This window comes from Onychostoma macrolepis, chromosome 23 (assembly GCF_012432095.1).
Source record: "Onychostoma macrolepis isolate SWU-2019 chromosome 23, ASM1243209v1, whole genome shotgun sequence".
Classification (NCBI taxonomy): Eukaryota; Metazoa; Chordata; class Actinopteri; order Cypriniformes; family Cyprinidae; genus Onychostoma; species Onychostoma macrolepis.
Genome location: NC_081177.1, coordinates 3,792,445 through 3,812,528, shown reverse-complemented (window position 1 = coordinate 3,812,528; position 20,084 = coordinate 3,792,445). Strand labels below are relative to the sequence as shown.

Here is a 20,084-nt window from a genome sequence, read left to right as displayed (position 1 = left end):
CTATACATACGCACTACCGGCACATCCGGGAACTTAACTGTCAATTTCGTTACCGCCCCTTTTTGGGGGAAAACAAACTAGACTTCCCATAGGCTTCAATTCAAAATAGCGGCAAAAAGCAACGTCCGTACACAGCCGACAGACGTGAATAACTTAAGTAATCACTAGGATTAATCATGTCAAGTAATTATATGTCCACCCTGCCTGCCATAGAGCGTGAAAGATACATCCACAAACTTAATTTGGTCAATTTAAAAACTCATTATCCCAGCGTCAAATTGGTGTAACAACCCCACCCAGTGGCCAGACATTCACTCGTACCTAATCTAATCACCAGGTAAGCCAGTGAATGATTTTACTTCGTTTGAAAGTAAACATCTTTAAATGTATATATTATGTCCTTATATTTAGAGTAGCCTACTGAGTGCACTTTTCTGTACAGCCATACAACTAGCCTGGCTCCGATGCTGTATGGCGGTTTGTTTTCCCCTAAAAGTGGGCGTGAACCTGTTCAGAGACATTCTATGACGTTGCGCTGGTTGTGAGTATTGTCGTAGTCGAGTGTTTATTGTATTTGTTTTATCATTCAAAACGTTTATATCTTCTGTTTACTCCGTTACAGTGATTTGTCCATATTGGGGATTTCCTGGAGCTTCATGAGTCCCGCTACTTCTGTGACTGGATATGTGGATTTTTTGTGTGAGGGCGCCCTCTGGCGTCCAGTATGAATGAAAAAGACATCATTTGTTTAGTGCTAATGGCCAATCCAATTATTAATTGGTAATTTTTTTTTTATAAATTTTTATAAGTATCGGTTCAGGCACAGTTTAGGCACCAGTACCGTTTTAAAAGTATCGATTTGGCACCGGTATCGAAAAAAACCCAAACGATACCCAACCCTACATTACAGTAATGAGAATTACTGAGCGAATTAATTTAACAAATAAAAATAAAATAAATCATACTAGTCCTAAAATTCTTTTTTTTTTTTTTCCTGAATTTAGCCACACATTAACGTTTGCATGTAAACAAAAACGGGTTAGGACCTTTAACCATTTCTGCATGACAAATTAAGCATTGCATTATATTTGTACATAAAGTAATAAATTAATTAAAATTATATTCTTAGAATAATATACTTATGGCCTAATTTATAGGGTACAACGGGGCTAAAAGGCACCTTTGATATTATTTTCATCTAAACCACTAGATGGCAGAAAAACTTGGCGTAGCACTTTCCAAAACATTTGCTTTTCAAGATGCAGGTGTATATTTATCTGATGTTTGACGCGATCACGCAGCGCAAAGTTGATTCTGTGCTGACTTGATCTAATATTTTATGTTTTTAAAATGTTGTAGATTTAAGTAGCTAAAATTACTGAATATATAAAGACAAAGGTCTTCTTAATGATTTTCAGTTGTTTAAGATAATTACAGCAACAGTTTTTAAATAACGAAAGAATATGTAAAAGTATGGTATTTGGGGTAAAAAGCGCCCCTGCTGTTGGGGCTAAAGGCGCACAGTAATTAACATGATAATTAATAGATGGTTATATTGGGTGTCCATATTAGAGATAATCACCATGTTTAGAATGAAACCATCATATTTAAAAACATATTAATCATATCATATAATAAAATAGCTATCATTTGTTGTTACTACTGTAAATTTATATTAAATTATTATGGGATCTCCTTCAATACTTTCAGAATCTTTACTTTTTAAAATGATTTTGTTTCTGTATTTTAAAATATGTTTCATATACATTTTTAATGACAGTATATTTATTGAACAAAAATGTATTCTTTTATTTATCAAAATAAGCAGAAAATAGTACAAGCTTTGCTACAGTGATTGTTTTGAACAAGTATTAACCTAGACATTATAAAAAAAATTAAAAAACAACAACATTATTTCAGCTAAAGTACCCCCCTTTTTTTTCTTTTTTTTTTACCTCATGCTGGTGAGCCTTTTACCCTGTGTGTGGGGGTAAAAGGACCCCCTTGCCAGATGCCACCTCATATATTTCTAAGATTTTTAAACAAAATAAACGACTTGCATGATTTATTTTCACACAAAATCTGCTGCTTTTTTTGTTCACATTGTACCCTACAACAAAGTGGAGTGTTTCACTAATTTTACTCAGTATTTAAATCTTCCTCTTTTGTAAGTCACTGTATCTGCTGATGTAAACGTGAAGAGATCTGGGGTGTATAAGCGTAATTTTATAATGTGGCAGCATGTCCTAATATATATATATATATATATATCAGCTACTAGCTGACAAAACTCTACATACTTTCCAAAAAAAAAAAAAACTCTGAAATACACTGTTTGCATTCAAATTAAATCCTGAATAAGATCCACTTAAGACATGCCTCTTTCCACACCATCCAAACACATTTTACACATTCATATCCATCAAACACTCTTACTCCAGTGTGTAAGTGCCTGAAATAATAGCAGAAGTGAGATGCATCCTCTCTCTCTCTCTCTCTGGACGTCTCATTGCAGGTCTCTAATAACCATTAAGAACAGTGTGAGGAGCTTATTTGTATCGCCGAAGCAAAACAATAAGAGCAGCCGCCGCAGAGTTTTACTCCCTGCGGAATAAACCGCCGGCTGAACTGTAAATAATAGCCGAGAAAAAGATATTACTGTGAACTTGCCGTCATATTACAAACGCCTCTGTGTGTGCGCGCTCGCCGCTAATTGAGCAGCTCCACCAAACTAAATCCATTTTAAAAGAATAAAACTGGTGGTGAATAATATTGAACTGGAAACAAAACAGAGCTACAACAGAGAAAGAGGCATTTCAGGACTCTGGTTTCTACAAACCTTCATGCTCCTTGTCCGATACTCCCACTTTCTTCATCTTCTTGGGCGTCTTCATGAACAGAGGGAATATGGTCCGCAGGCCCAGGATGTCCACAAACTTGTGACAGTTATCCGACCCCTCTGGACCAATCATCCCGTAGTCCAGGACCTTCAGAGCGCTGACTCGAGACATCTTCTTCTCCCTGAACAGACATAATGAGAAATGTATCATTGGCACACTTTAAAGTACTACAGTCAGACTAAACTACAAACAAGCAGTAACTAACTACTTAAAAGCCATTGAAGGGACAAAGTTTGTAATTCTTAGAAATAAGAGCAGTAATTATTCGGCACAGAAATTAGAAATTTGCATGCATATATATATATATATATATATATATATATATATATATGCATCAAAGGCTATATTCATGACAACATCAAGAATAATAACATTTAAAATCTTTAAAATACTTCAATCGATTGTACAAAATTAACAATATTATGTTTTACAAAGAAAATAAATAAACAAATTCATTCATTCATTAATAAATATAACAATTATATATAACATTTTAAATTTATATTTGATAAAAATATATATAAAATATTTTATACAAGATAAATGTTTTTAAAATGTCCATTAAAAATTTCATGTTTATCAAAAACAATACATATAAATGTAATATATTATTATAAACAACAAAACAATATAATAATTATATTGCAACATTAGCAAATTAAAATGAAAATTTTGTCATTAATCAAGCAAGCACGTTCATGAGTTCACTAGCAGAGTACGCCTCACATGACGCAGCACGTAAACGCCGTTTACGGTGTACGCTGGCCTCGACGTCAGTAGGTCACGGCGTTTACATCATGCATCATCTTGCGTCGTGCTCTGAACTTTCATTTTACACATTCATTGTTGTTCCTAAAGTCAAGGAGGATATTGTATGAATTTTCTCCAGGTGTATATAAAACAAGAACTGATATAAACAGCATGTAGGAGTCTGAAACCGCTCCACGAGAGAGGCCTGTACAGATGGAAGCTGACTATCATGGTCTCGCTCAAGGGAAATGTAGCTGGCACTTCCCTCATCTGCCAATGACAAACAACTTATCTACGCCGCGGGAAAATATTTCACATGTCAAAGAGGAGACGCAGAGAGAAACAGAGTGTCAGAGAGAGAGAACAGGACAAATAGGAAAAATAAATGTAGAAAAAATAAAATTAAATACAAAATTTAAAAAAACAAAATATTTTTAAAAATTAAATTAAATTAATAACTTTGGGAACAAACTGTAGCCGTAAATCAGAGACGCACCTGAGCATGAGGTTCATGAGCTGAAGCCCCTCCCCCCTGAGGAAACGATCACGATTGGCTGGAAGCATGAGGCAGGAACAGAGGGCATCAAACAGATTCTCCATCATTTCCTGTTCCTCCGCCGTGGCTGGATTATGACGCTTAAACACCTGCGAGGAGAAAAAAAATGTAAACGTAAATAAATGAATAAAGCCTTTTATGAAGATTTTATGAGCACATTGTGCTCGTCATCAAGACCAAGTGTTATCAATAACCTCTTAAATGTGTTAATGAATTAAATTAAAAACATTAATCAATAAAACAAATAAATTATTTAATAACGAAAAAAAGAAAAATGAAGCCTTTTATAAATATTTAATGAATCCATTACACTTAATTGTCATGAAAAAGCAGCATGAACAATATTCTTGTAAAAATGTTAATGCATAAAAAATGTAAATTAATAAATAAAAATGTAATAAATAAATTCATTAAATAAAAAGAAAGAAAGTTAATTTATTAAATACATTTATGAAGATTTTAGGAGCACATTGAGCATAATTGCCATGAAAATTAAACTAAAGCAATAACCTGGTACCGTAATAATGGTAATAAATAAATGTTAGTGGATAAAAAACATTAAATAGAAACAAATAAAGAAAGAAAGAAAAAGAAAGGGAAATTAAATAAATAAAAGACTTATATAGAGTTATAAAGAGTTTAGGAGCACACAGTGCTTTATTATGATGAAAATTAAGCATTAAATGTTAATTAAGAATAAAAATAAATCTTGTTCAGGCCAAAACAAAACAAAACGCTCTCATTATTTTTCAATACAGATTTGTCGTTAAATTATTTGTAAATAAACAATTAAACGTTGTCTGGTCATGTTGTGCAACATGCAAACATCATCAAAGGGATTTGAAATGAGCAAACAGCAGCATGGAGCAGAATGAATGAAGCCGGCCGTATGTTCTGGGTCATGATGATCTCTACAGAGTCCCACACTGATTTCAGTCAGACAGCAGCTGATTTAAAGAGGGTTGCTGCTCTTACACAGAGAAACAGAGAGATGGTCTTACTGAGAGCTGCTGCAGTAGTACATCAATACCGTCCATTTCTCCCAACAGCTCCCTCGTTTCTGAGAGAGAGACAGACATGAAGAGAAAAGACGATGAATCTTCATCATACATTTTCAGTGTGCTAATAAAGCCTAGAGAGAGACGTGCATGTGATAAATGCAGGTGCTGAGCTCAGAAGAGAAAAATTACACGCCAAAACAACACAAATAAATCAACAGCCTTATTGAGCTTCATTACTAAAGTCATACATCACATGAGTATGATATCAGTTTGATTTTTGCCCAAAATCAGTTTGATTTAATGGCTACTTTCACGGCAAAATCAATGTATTTTAAAGGAAACAAAGAGTTAGTCAAACAGTAGTAGTAAAAAACAACAATTTACAACTAACTCGCATCAATGAAACAAACATTTCATAAGTTTTACCATTTCAATACTGTATTTGATTAAAAAATAGGATATCTTGGATGGACCATTTTAGTGAACTGTTCCTTTAAATACTGTTAAGAGAAAAGGCCTTTTCACATCAGTACAAAAATTCAAAGCATTTGTTTTTTTGCTTCACTCTTGGTATGAACAGCTTGACATTTTGTGATTGTGGGACATTTTTAGTTGATATTAAAAGACATGTATTTATATTTTTATGCACATGACTTGTTATAAATTATGACTGCATCATTTATAAACGCAACAGGGAAAAGTGTCCAAAAGAAGTTTATAGCCAATGCTGATATCTAGAGAGCAGAGTGATTGATATAATGCTGATTTTACTTTTCAGAGTAATAATAACAACACAATTCATTCAACATTGTTTTTTATTTTTTAAGGAAAATCGCACATTTGTTGTCCATATTTTAATTTAAACACTAAATCCCTATTGTGCAGCATTTCATTTGCCAAAAAATAAAAGGAATTGTTACATTATAATTTGATTAGATTTTCAAAGAATTATTAAATTATAAAGGTTTTATACATTCATTTGATTAATACCATTTTTGATGAGAATGAATTTGATAAAAGCTAAAAAAAAAAGATTTTGTTTCTCATTGAGCTTGTAATTATTCACTAGCATGAATGTAATTCACTGGAGTCTTTGATGAAGCCATGCACACAGCCAATAAAAACAATCAGTCTCTTATTTTTACTTACTGTCATTGTTTTGCAGCAGGATAGCCAGTATTTCACTGCAGTACAGCTTATTGGCATCAAAAGGCATCTTGGCCTGTTTGGGAAAACAACAAACACACAATTTCAATGGCTTTGGCAGCAGCGTCCCATTCGATCTGTGTGCCGTCTTCTCTATTGTCAGTGTAATTGCTGGTGTGCTGGATTCATGGAAGTCTTCAGGGAGCATTAAGACTCGAACAGCATGACGCTCTTATTCCAGCAGCCAGCGGTAAATCTGAGGAGGATTTCACCTCACGTGGATAAAAGACAGTGTGAATTGTGGCAGCAGGCCTACAGCTCTAATGAAATCTCAAATCCAGCTCAAAAAATAAAAATGATCGAGTCAGAATGCACAGCCAACTTCAAACCAGCTGACACTGTCTGTTCAATGCAAGGAAAAAAGACTAAAGTTATTTTAAAAATATATACTTTGAACTTAAAGGTGAAGTGTGTAATTTTTCTGATGTCTATCCCAGTTTAATGCAGAGCCATCTCAAAGTAAGCTACTCACAGTCAAATATAGACTGAAGTAAGTGGAATCACTTTTAAAATACTGAACTGAATCATTGCTGTGTTTGTTAGAGTGGTCCAACATGACCATGTCTGACTCAACCAATGGGTCATTTTTATTATTCTACGCACAGATATTACACAGTTGCAACATTCTGCAAAAATGCATAAATTAATGCATGAATGAATAAATAAATGCATAAATGCAAACACTAAAGCAGCTTGCTGACCATGTAATCATGCATAGTTACCATAATTAATAATGCAAAATCAATCAAGCAAAACCTGGAAATAATAATAAATAAATAATTAATTAATGACTGTGTTTACATTATTTACAAAACCTGTAAATAAATGTATAAATGCTTAATGCTGAATTAATGATTAAATGCAAAAATAAAGTACATAAATGCAAAAATGCATAAAATAATGTATATATAAATCAATGCAAGAATACATAAATGCATTAATAAATAAATGTAAATAGTAAAGCAGCTCACCGATCATAAAATCATGCATAGTTACCATAATTAATAAAGCAAAGCCAATTAAGCAAAATGTGCAAATAATAATAAATGTAAATAAATTAATGTTTACTTGTACATATTTATATATTATTTACAAAACCTGTAAATGAATAAATGCATAAATGAAATAAATGCAAACATAAATATGCAAAATACAGTACATAACTGCAAAATAAAGCATTAACAAATGCATCAATAAATGCCTTAATAAATGCAAGAAAAGCATAAATAACTGCCTAAATAAGTAGATGCAAAAATGCATAAATAAACAAATGCATAAATAAACATACATATTTGCAAAAATGAATGCACAAATAAAATGCAATAATAAATAAAATGCATGAAAAACAAAAAAGCATAAATTAATAAACCACACTCGGACTGGTTGCAGGTCTGTGCCAAGTTTAGTGCATGTAGTTTGAAAACTCTTTCCCAGAGTTTGGCCACATGTTAGAGATTTTGGTAGTTTTGTACAATATCAGTATGTTGGTTTGTCAAGCCAAAATAATAATCAGCCAAACTCCATATCAGATTTCATCTATGAGCAGACTACACTCATTGCCAAATATATCGGCACCCTCGGTAAATATGATAAAAGAAGGCTGTGAAAATTAATCTGTATTGTTGATCCTTTTGATCTTTTATTTAAAAAAATTCACAAAAATCTAACCTTTCACTGGATAATAAGAATTTAAAATTGAGGGAAATATCATTATGAAATAAATGTTTTTCTCTAATACACATTGGCCACAATTAATGGCCTTTTATTCAATACTTTGTGAAACCTCCATTTGCCAGTTTAACAGCTCTAAATGTTCTCCTCTAATGCCTGATGAGGTTAGAGAACACCTGACAAGAGATCAGAGACCATTCCTTCATCCAGAATCACTCCAGACCCTTTAGATTCACAGCTCCATGTTGGTGCTTCTTCTCTTCAGTTCACTCATCTTCTACAGGGTTCAGGTCAGAGGACTGGAATGGCCAGCAGAAGCTTGGTTTTGTGCTCAGCGACCCATTTTTGTGTTGTTTTTGAGGTTTGTGTTTGGATTATTGTACGGCTGGAAGATCCAAACATGGCCCATTATAAGATTTCTAACAGAGTCAATCACTTATTGATTTTTTATCTGTTGGTATTTGATAGAATCTATGATGCCATGTGTCTAAACAAGATGTCCAGGACCTCCAGCAGAAATATAGGCCCACAACATCAAAAATACAGCAGTATATTTCATTGTACACATGGGGTACTTTTTATCCCTGTGTTCACCAAACCCATCTTGAGTGTTTGCTGCTAAAAAGCTCATTTTTTAGTTTCATCTGACCATAGAAGCCAGTCCCATTTGAAGTTCCAGTCGTGTCTGATAACTGAATATGCTGGAGTTTGTTTTTGGATGAGCGAGGAGAATTTTTCTTGAAACCCTCCCAAACAACATGTGGTGATGTAGCTGCTGTTTGACTATTTTTTTTTTTTTAAGGTTTTCTGACCCCGAGACTCAACTATTTTCTGCAATTCTCCAGCTGTGGTCCTTGGAGAGTCTTTAGCCACTCAAACTCTCCTTCTCACCGTGCATTAGGACGATATACACACGTCCTTTTCCAGGCAGTTTCGTAACATTTTATGTTGATTGGAAATTCTTAATTATTGCCCTGATGGTGGAAATGGGAATTTTCACTGCTCTAGCTCTTTTCTTAAAGCCACTTCACTAATTTGTGAAGCTCAATTATCTTTTGCTGCACATTAGAAATATATTCTTTGGTCTTTCTCATTGTGATGGATGATTAAGGGAATTTGGGCTTTGTTTTCCCTCCTATTTATATTTCTGTGAAACAGGAAGCCATGGCTGGATAATTTCATGTTCATAATCACCCTGGAGTGCTCAAAATTGTGAATATGAATGGGAATATACTTCAGAGATATTTTACTCATAAGAATTTCTAGGGGTGCCAATAATTGTGTCCAATGTGTATTTGAGAAAAACATTTATTTCATAATGATATTTCCCCCCATTTTAAATTCTTATGATCCAATGAAAGGTTAGATTTTTGTGAATTTTTTAAATAAAAGATCAAAAGGATCAACAATACAGATTAATTTTCACAGCCTTCTTTGATCATATTTACCAAGTGTGCCGATATTTTTGGCAATGAGTGTACATTCATAAAGACAACAGGACCCATCAGTGAATGGAGATTCTCAGCAGCATTAGCAGTGATGTTACCTTGATTCTCTTCAGCAGCCACTGCATCAAACCCTGCTGGGCCGCTTCTGTACACAGACCAGGACGAAACTCAGCCATGTTCTCGATCACAGCTGCCACAGAAAGACAGAGAGATCTGCTGTTACTGTAAGTCCATGCTTCTCTGAAACGTGTATGTTGTATTATGACCTAGTTTCTGCAGTGTCTGCTTCGCCTAGTTGCCATGATAACTGATGGAGACACTGCAGTGAGATCAGAACACATTCACTCGACACATGAACGCAGAAACCACAGCACTTGTAAAGACGACCCGATGGCCTGAAGTTTGGGCCTACGCTATACTGTCAAATCAGTTTACACAAGCAGAAAAGATCGACTGAACGTCAGGTTTGGACAAGCATTTAGAAATTAAAAACTGGCTATGATTCAACTCATGTGAATTTCATTACATAAATGTGACCCAGGACCACAAAACCAGTCTTAAGTGTAAATTTTTCGAAATTGAGATTTATACATCATCTGAAAGTTGAATAAATAAATTTTTCATTGATGTATAGTTTGTTATGATAGGACAATATTTGGCCGAGATACAACTATTTGAAAATCTGTAATCTGAGGGTGCAAAAATACCAAATATTGAGAAAATTGCCTTTAAAGTTGTCCAAATGAATTCTTAGCAACGCATATTACTTATCAAAAACGACGTTTTGATATATCTACAGTAGTAAATTTACAAAATATCTTCATGGAATATGATCTTTACTTAATATACTAATGATTTTTGGCATAAAAGAAAAATCTATCATTTTGACCCATACAGTGTATTTTTGGCTATTGCTACAAATATACCCCAGCGACTTAAGACTGCTTTCGTGGTCCAGGGTCAAAATGTGTAATAATAAATGTTTACTTATTGTAATTAAAAGTATTCTGTTTTATACATATATATATATATATATATATACACATATTAGGGGTGTCAACGTTAACGCATGCGATTAATCAAAAAAATTTAACGCGTTAATATTTTTTTAACGCAGATTAATCGTTTGATAAGGTTTGACCCCAACTTCTTCCCGTCATCGCAGCGCAGAAAGTTATCTATCATTGTGTGATGAGGGTACAGCGAACCGGTGTTGCCAGGGTAACGGCACAAGTGGGCTAATTTGAAAATACAGTCGCGAGAAAAAATTACAGAGCCGTGGGTTGCGGTTTTTTGGGCTACTTATTTAATGTACCGCGAAAAAGTGTATATAGACAAATAAAAATGAAAATAGATCCTTTTACTAATGTGTATTATACTTGGAATGTATCCCTGGCAACTTAAGAATGGAGAGACGGTTGTAGCATCACAAACAACGTGAGTTTCAGCAGAGCATACATGTTAAGGCTTTTACACAGCAAAAAAAAAACATGACAACAGCCACTATAGATTATATAAGATAATAAACACACGATTACGATAGATATGGTCTGTACGTGATTTTCTTGAGATTGAATGTGTACATCTGAAATGCTAATTTGTGCAGCGATATAAAAAGGCTATAAATAGCATATTTTAACAACAGTAAACGACCAAATTCCACATGTGATAGCAAAAGGAAGTTATTACAAACACTCGATGGTGGTTTGAAGTGAGTTCTGAGTAAAAGTGTACTATTAATCTCATAAATTGTCTTATGTAGCATGATGCTATTATTAGCTCTAATGCAGCTGCAGAACAGGTCCAATTCTTCTTCATAATGCATTTTGTCATAATACTTCATAAGGTCGCAAGAAAATGTTTTGTTGTATTTATTTAGAAATACTTTTGATAATAGTTGGGTAAATGTATACTGGGATTGAAGCGATGTGGCTTGGTAAACGTTTTATTGCAAGTATAAATGCTGATAATGGCTGAATAAAAACAAAAGAATAATGATAAAATAATAATAAGGATTATGTCTCATACCTGGCAGAAGTGTGAAAGGTTCTGTTTCCTTAAACTAGTTTCATGCATTTCTTTTTCAACACATTTACAGGTAAATCCTAGTATTTTAAATTTGCGATTAATCATGATTAATTACAGCCCGTGACTGTGATTAACGCGATTAAATTTTTTAATCGATTGACAACACTAATATATATATATATATATATAAAATTAAGGCATAAATAAAAATGCATAAAAAAACAGAAATAAATCCTTATGTACATAAATGTAAAAAATAAATGCATAAATAAATGTTTGTGCATAAAAAAGCCCTTAAAAAAATAAGTGCATAAATTAACACTTAAACATAAATGCATAAATCTTCAAATGCAGAAATAAATGCTTCAATGCATAAAAATGCTTAAATAAATGCTTTAAAAAAATGAATGCATAAATTAACTCTGAACAGGCTGCAGGTCTACAATAAAACTTTTTTGATGGTGCAGGTATAAAACACATTTATTTTATATTTTTTATATAATTCATTCATTTTAAACTTGCATTTCAAACACTGATATCAATATAATATAATTTAATAAGCCTGGAAATACTATGTGTTTTATTACACACCTGAGTAATTCATACTGAATTTATTTATATATTTTGTTTTAGATTCTCGCTAGAAGCGATCGTAAAACTGACTGCTTTTATGGCATTCTTGTTGTCTATTTTGGAGCTTTTGGAGCTTGACACACACCATAAACTGCATTTATATGGAAAAGAGCAATAGTTTGGGTGAACTATTGCTTTAATAAAAAATTATTTGCTTATGACACCATTAAAAAAATAGGCTGCTAAAAAAAAGCAAAAATAAAAAAATTAAAATCTTGCTTTAGCCTCAGGGACTGAGAAAATGTCACCAGCATGAGTAAAAATCTGAACTACCGCCCGGAACCGCAAAAAAAAAAAAAACCTTATTGTCGAGCCCGGGACGCACAAAAAGATGGAAGGAGCGAGCAGAGCGAACAGCTCTATATGACACATCACAAGGGAGTTTGAGACTCATCTGTATTATAAAAGACTCTGAAGACACCTGATAACTCAATCAGAGGCATGATGGGAGAAAAATCTCACAGCGATGAGTGGGAGGAAGAGAGAGAGGGTGCGAAATCTCATGAGGAAGGGAAAGAGATTACACAAGAACTGGAACAGCAGAGGAAGACAGGGAAAGAGGAAGACATGGAGGAAATGTGCCGTTTAAATCCGTTCAGTCAGACCATTTATCTCTCTCTGCAGCTGAACAGCATCTTTCCAGAAGCAAACCTGCAAACGCAAGCCAGACGCAGTGTTTCCAACAGCTTTAAAGGAGCATTCAGGCATTTCCTCCCTCTTTATTGTATATATTTTTATACTTATACTACCAAAAGTTTGGAACAATTAAGATTTTAATGTTTTTGAAAGAAGTCTCTTAGGCTCTCCAAGGCTGGATTTATTTGATCAAAAATGCAGTAATATTGTGAATATTTTCAGCATCATTAAATATATAAAAAATATAAATAAAATTTAAAAATTTAAAAAAAGTCACTGATTATTTTAAACAAAAAATCCAATGTTTAGTTGTTGCTTGTAGTCCAAATAAATAAATAAATACTATTATATTACTAATAACTCAATACAAATTAAGTTAATAAATTATTTATAATATGTTATACAGTATGTCACTGCATTTATATTTATGCATTTGGCAGACACTTATCCAAAATGCATTCAAGTTATTTATTTTATCAGTTTATTTAATATCTTAAAAAACACTAACTCACGAGTCACGACCTTGGCATTGATGGCACCATGCATAACTATTTCAGCCGGAGGAATGCTTTTTTTCATAAATTATAAAAATTTTAATCTTCGAAAAGCAATCTCAAAGGCGAACTTTGCAATCCAGCGTTTAGTTGTAGTTTGGAAACTTCTAAACATGACGTGTTTTCCCAGTGAACTGATCAAATTCAGACTGAAGCCTGCTCCCCAGACTAGTGCATGTGTGTTGTTAGTTGGTTGGTGTGTGACCTACCTAAAGTGTTATAAACACCATCAGCTTCCTCCTTCACCGTCTCATCCAAACGCTCCATATTCTGCACCATGAGAGCTACGACCTGACCTTCCAACTACACAAACAAGTAAAAACATGTAGACATTTGTTTAGGCTAATGCTAGAAAATAGCCACACAAATCAGGGTTTGAGACTAAATTTAGACGCATGCCAAAACTACATACAAATAAAATAAATGTAAAATAAAACAATTTATTTTGAGATCCTGAGGTTGATGCTCACCTAGGTTTGCTTTTATTTGATCAAAAATACAGTAAGAATTGTGAAATAATTTTATAATTTTCTGTGTGAATATATGTTAAAATGTGATTTATTCCTGTGCTCAAAGCGCCAGTCTTCAGTGTCACATGATCCGTCAGAAATCATTCTAATATGATGATTTGCTGCACAGGACACATTTCTGATTATTATCAATATTGAAAACAGATGTGCTGCTGCTTATTTTTGTGGGAACTGTGATACATTTTATTTTTCAGGATTCTTTGATGAATAAAAAGTTCAAAAGAACAGCACTTATTTGAAACAATCGTTTGTAATATTTTACTGTCAATTTGAATAGTACCAATTTACCTATTTAATGCATTCCTGCTGAATTTAAGTTTTTTTTTTCGTTTAGAGGTGGGTAAATCTAAAATTATTTTCTCTGAAAACAAATATACAGATGTGCTCATAAAGATCTGGTTTACTTGTAATATAACAAAATAACAAAAAATATAATAAAATACCTAACTACATAATACTATTATTGTTAGAAATTGCAACAAAATAAAAATAGAAATATAAACTTTTGAACTGCGGGTTTCGTCTGGTCAGAGGAGAACTGGCCCCCGACTGAGCCTGGTTTCTCTCAAGGTTTTTTTCTCCATTCTGTCACAGAGGGAGTTTTGGTTCCTTGCCGCTGTCGCCTCTGGCTTGCTCAGTTGGGGACACTTAATTTCTAGCAATTATTGTCGATTTGATTGCACAGATACTATTTAAACTAAACTGAGCTAGACAATGGCATCTCTGAATTCAATAATGAAATGCCTTTAACTGAAAACTGAGTGTTTAATCTTCTCATTATACATTACTGACACTCTATCCTCCAATTTGATACTGTTAAGTGTTTTGACACAATCTGTATTGTTAAAAGCGCTGTATAAATAAAGGTGACTTGACTTGCCATGAAGTGTCTCAAAAAATCTCAGAATTTTTTTAATGGTGAACTTGGAAAATCCAGGTTAGATGTTGCTTGTAGTTTGGGAGGGAGGGAAAGAATGAATAAATGATTGAAAAAATTTTTTGTAATAATATATTTAAATAATATATGAAATTCATATCAGCATAATAAATTAAATAGAATGCATTTTATTAATGTTTTTATATATGTATGTGTGAATATATACACACACATGTATGAACATATATATATATATATATATATATATATATATATATGTGTGTGTGTTGTATAAAATTTCATACATAAAGCCCTATTTTATAGCCTGTTTGTTGAGATGCCATATAAAGAGTAATTCAGACGTGTAAATGAGTTTGCTTGGCTGCACAACACAAATACTAAACTGCAGCAATCAGACGCATGCGGTTCAATCAGCCTCTGATTGTTCACAAGCTCTTCCTGCTTCCTCTGCTCCATCTGACACAAGATGTCTGATTGCACAACCCCAACAATCGCCTGGATATTACCGTCGTCTCTCTCTGCTTCTCTTGCAAACGTCAGGCCAAATACGAGGCTACATTTCTCGCAGCAGTAATTCGTGTCATTTTCTCTAATAATCTCATTGTGCTGCTGGACCGTGACCCGCTAACGCTGGTGAATCAGTCCATAATCTCCTGTAACGCCACTGATGATGTGTTTTCTCTGATTATTAAATAAATATTTCCTTACCAGAGCATCGATGAGCACCTCGGCCCCCTCCTCGCTCTCGTGAAGCGTGTCGATGTCTGTCAGCTCCTGCAGGAGATCCACCACCGCGATGCTGATATGTGATTCGCGTTAAGGACTTACAAAGACTGACCAACGGCTAAACACAAAACATGAGCAAATTTTAAATACAGAAATTTTGGCAGATACTGACTTTTGTGTGTGCAATACGCAATATAATAACACTACTACTGAAAAGTTTGAGGTCAGTACTTTTTTTTTTTTTTTTTAAGACATTATTGAGCACTAGTGTTTCTTATTACATTACTGTGATATCTATTTCAAAACAATAGGTTTAGTGTTCTATATAATCTCTGGTGGTTTGTGATGTTGAGGATATCAGTGTTGTCGTGGCTGAGGAGGCCGAGCAGAGAGTGAACGGCGTTGAGCTCCACCAGCAGATGATACAGCTCTGGAATCGTGGCGATGACGTGCATCTCCTGGATGACGTCATTCAAGTCAAGCTCCGCCTCCATGAACCTGCCAACAACAGGAAGTGAGGTCACATCTCACTGTTTGCATCTCATTTCCCATATAACAGTGAGATTTAGAAACAGTTCAACTCACTTCTCGGGGTTGTCAGGAAACTTGATCCTCAGCTCCTGGTTTTTGTAGGATCTCTTCTCAAAGGTCAGGATCATTTTCTTCACTGTGCTCTCATCCACAAGCTCACCCTGTCAACACACAGCAGATCAGGAGGTCAAAGGTCATGATTCTCATCTTTGGTGACCAGCTTCCCTCTGAATTACACGAGACCTGCTTTTTTTCAAGTTCCAAATACTATTTTATACACCTAAAGGTGCATAACTATCAACAGTTATGCACCTTTTCTACAGTACAGTAAAATGATTTGATGGCTAATTTTATTTGAAGCATGAAAAATTCTAGATTGTATTCTAGTGCGAATGCTGTTTAAAAAAAATATATGCAAAACAGTGTAGATTTTTAATATTGGCAATAACATCACATCTATATAATAAAAAATAAAAGCATTATTGGTTAAAAACAGAGTAATGGTAAGAATAAATATTTTATTATTGAGAATAAATTAATTAAAAATCAAATTAATTATTTAGAATTACATAAACAAAATATGAAAAACTGTATTGTGTGTTTAAAATCAGGTTAAACAGTAAACATTTACAATATTAGCAAATCAAACTGGTTACTGGCCATAATATACTGTATTATTATTATTTAAAATATACATCTAATGAATTATTTATACTTATTGGTTATAAAATGAAAAACTATTTTGTGTTTAAAAACAGGTTGAAGTGTCAGCAAATATTAAAAATATTAGCAAATTTGTTACTGGTCATAATTATTGGTTATTATTATTATTGGCACAAGACTAAAAGAAAAACACAAATATTAAACATTAAATCTAATCAATTATTTAAAATTACACAAAACAATTATTGGTTATAGGTCATAAAACATTAAAAACTGTCTTGTGTTAAGCACTAGTATATTTTTATTTAATGCCATGTCAGAATCTTAGGGAGCTTTCACACCTGGCCCGTTGTTTTTAGTAAATTATATAACCTGGCGTGTTTCCCCCCTTAGCTCAGTTAGTTTGGACATATGTGACCACGGCAATCGCGCTCGGATCCGTGCCAAAACAATCGGCCCGAGATCGCCTGAACGAGGTGGTCTCGGCTCGATTGAAAACGAACTCTGGAGCGGTTCGGTTGTAGTGAGAAAGCAATCCGATCCTACGGGCCAACGAACCAGGCTATATTACAGTGTATGATGGGTAATTACATAAGATCCATGAAAAGTATTAGTTTTGTTGTTTTGCTAATACCTCAAAATGAACCTGTGAATGCCTGATTTTGAATGGCATAGACGTGCTCAATCACAAAGCACACTTTCTCACTTTTAAATGCCGTTTTATTGCTGTTCTTTGTAGTAGGTGCATTTTTAAAATGTTTTCCCGATGAATCCTGTGTTACTGCTCAAAATTATAATTATTATAATGACAGCAAAAAAAAAAAACAACAACAACAAGCCCGCAAAGCTGTTGTCGTTCCATCCTGACGGCTGTGGAATCCCGGAAAATAAACCGTGGAACTTTGACTAATGAGAGAACAGTTTACTCGCACGTGACTTGTATTAAAAAATTTGGTCTGTTTAGAAACTTTGCCGTGTGAAAGCAAACCACACCAAGAATAAAAAGCAACATTGTAATAATTTTAATCCCTGTTTCGGAACAAAGCAACCGATCTACAGGTGTGAAAGCACCCTTAGGCTATTTCCATGGCAAAAGATTTAAAAATACAAGTATAACAAATACAATAAAAACCAGCAAACAAACAAACAAGTTATATTACACAAGATTTTTTACATTAACATGATAAAAATTCTAAAACTTTTTCTGGCACTGTCTTGTGCTTAAAAAAACAAGAAAACCAGTAAATTATATAACCGTCCATCACAATCTTTTTTTCCTCATCAATTCTTTTAATTGAATTGTTAAATGAGGACTTTAGAATAGTAGACATTATTACTGCAATATTTTTGAAACACCGTGCATTGAGAAAACCATGAAATACTTATATTACTGTATATTATAAAATAAACTGTTTATCAAATAAAATTACACTAGCATAAAACATTCTACCTGTAATATGTTATTCACATATTCAGAGAGCACATGTGTTTATAATTAACCATTCAGAGGTTTTAACCTCCTTGTTGCAGGTAAAATAACCCCATACGGCTATGTTTTCATCTCACCTCTGGATCTTCTCCATCCTGATCCATCAGTCTCTCCAGGATCTTCTCTCCGTCTCCTCCGGGCTGCTCCTCGCTGTCCAGCTCTGATCTCACCAGCACCCGTCCTGCGTCTCGGCCCGCCGTCTTCTGCTTGCTTCTGGACTCCTCGTGGCTGTCTTCATCTCTGGGTCTCTTGGCACCTCGGTCAGGCTGTAAAGAGAAGATTATTTCACATGACGGTGAACCAGACGCTCCATTTGACCACGAGAGACTATTCTCAGATTTATACAAGAGCGATCGCGTACATCTGCACCAAAGAGAACAACACTCACAACTCAATTCAAATCTATACTAGACAAGAAGACCTTTTTATTGATTTCAGAACAAAATTACAAATGTCATCATACTTGTTGAGCTTCACGAACAAATAAATTCTCTAATGGAAAAATGTTAAACAAAAAATCCTAATATTATGGAAATAGCATCCTAATAAACACATAATTTAGGCATGTTAGTTCAAGAAACATTTAGGCTATAATATCATCAGTCAAATTAGTTGTCGGCCATAACAAACTAATAATAAAAACAACGTTATTAACATTAAACGATTTGAAAAAAAACGGTATTTTAAACAGGCTAAAGGATAGTACTTTTGTTAAAAGTCATTGAAAAAACGTATGAAAAATTAATCAGACTAATATTATATTTTGTTTAAGGATAAAAGCATTTGCTAAATTAATGTAAAGTTAAACTAAAATCCTATTTTATCCTAATAAACAACTTGTACGATCGGTTTCAAGAAAAATCTTAATCGAGTAAATGTTGTTCAGTTGCAAATTTACGAAAAAATGTAAACCAAAAAAAAAAAATTAACATTACATAGCACTAGCATAGTTTTTGGACATGGTTCTTTAGCATTAGCTAATACATCTCTGTACCATGGTACCACTACAGTACTTTTACTGCTTGAGAAGTACGACCGAATCTGACAACTAAACAAAGTCCAGATAAAATAAGCATTTAAATGAATGCAATGGATAGTAAATTAAACGAATAAAGTGTATTTAAATAAAAAACAAAAAAAACACAATAACCCGCATGCGTCTGTGCTAATTCAGTAAAAGATTAATCAGCGCTTTTACCTACTTACAACAACCTTAAACACAACTAAATCGTTTGTAACGATTCAAAAAGCGGTTTATTTTTGCATTAATGTTTAAAGTTTAAGATAATGTTAACACAAGCAGCAGAATAGATCAACCAATGACAAAATCATCCATACAAAGCCACGGAGAGACATTAAACCTGTCATTACCTGATAATTCAGCAGCTCCCCAACATCCATGACGATTTCTGTGTGGTTTAAACCTTAAAAAATAAGATTTTTGTATAAAAGTATATGAACACAGCACGCTGATGATCAAAACTTGGTTTCTGTTCTTCGCGCGAGTGACCGGCGCGCGACGCTCGAGTGACGTCACTCAACAGCGACACCTGCAGCTGCGGAGACGCACAATAACACTACACAGTACACACTAAACTGTACACTATATAGTCAACACGGACAGAGTGGATTGTATTATGAAAGTAACGTGTTTCACAATTAAATTATTTCAGAATGGTTTACAATGAGACCGGAAACACGTATTAATGAGAAGGTAAACAAAGTCCGTTTTAATTTCATGTTGACTGTGTTTAAATTGTTTTGATAAGCAGTGGCCAAAAAGTCTTTTGGATATCTATAGGTTTTTTTTTAACCCTCTATCACTCTTGCACAAATCTATAGGACTAGCAGTATTTCTGTCGTT

The 20,084-nt window shown here is 33.8% G+C and overlaps 1 protein-coding gene across 1 annotated transcript in view; it reads right to left on the bottom strand.

Moving 5' to 3' along the window:
- Positions 1-19,776, bottom strand: part of ctnnbl1 (catenin, beta like 1) — a 50,139-nt gene extending 30,363 nt beyond the window's left edge. Inside the window, exons 1-11 of the mRNA XM_058763096.1 lie at positions 19,592-19,776; positions 18,298-18,486; positions 16,123-16,229; positions 15,896-16,035; positions 15,520-15,617; positions 13,593-13,686; positions 9,631-9,722; positions 6,357-6,429; positions 5,208-5,266; positions 4,147-4,295; positions 2,840-3,021 (exon numbers count right to left, since the gene is read on the bottom strand). Of these exons, the coding sequence (XP_058619079.1) occupies positions 2,840-3,021; positions 4,147-4,295; positions 5,208-5,266; positions 6,357-6,429; positions 9,631-9,722; positions 13,593-13,686; positions 15,520-15,617; positions 15,896-16,035; positions 16,123-16,229; positions 18,298-18,486; positions 19,592-19,621 (1,213 nt within the window). The 5' untranslated portion in view covers positions 19,622-19,776. The remainder of the gene's footprint in view (positions 1-2,839; positions 3,022-4,146; positions 4,296-5,207; positions 5,267-6,356; positions 6,430-9,630; positions 9,723-13,592; positions 13,687-15,519; positions 15,618-15,895; positions 16,036-16,122; positions 16,230-18,297; positions 18,487-19,591) is intronic.
- Between the last annotated feature and the right edge of the window lie 308 nt (positions 19,777-20,084).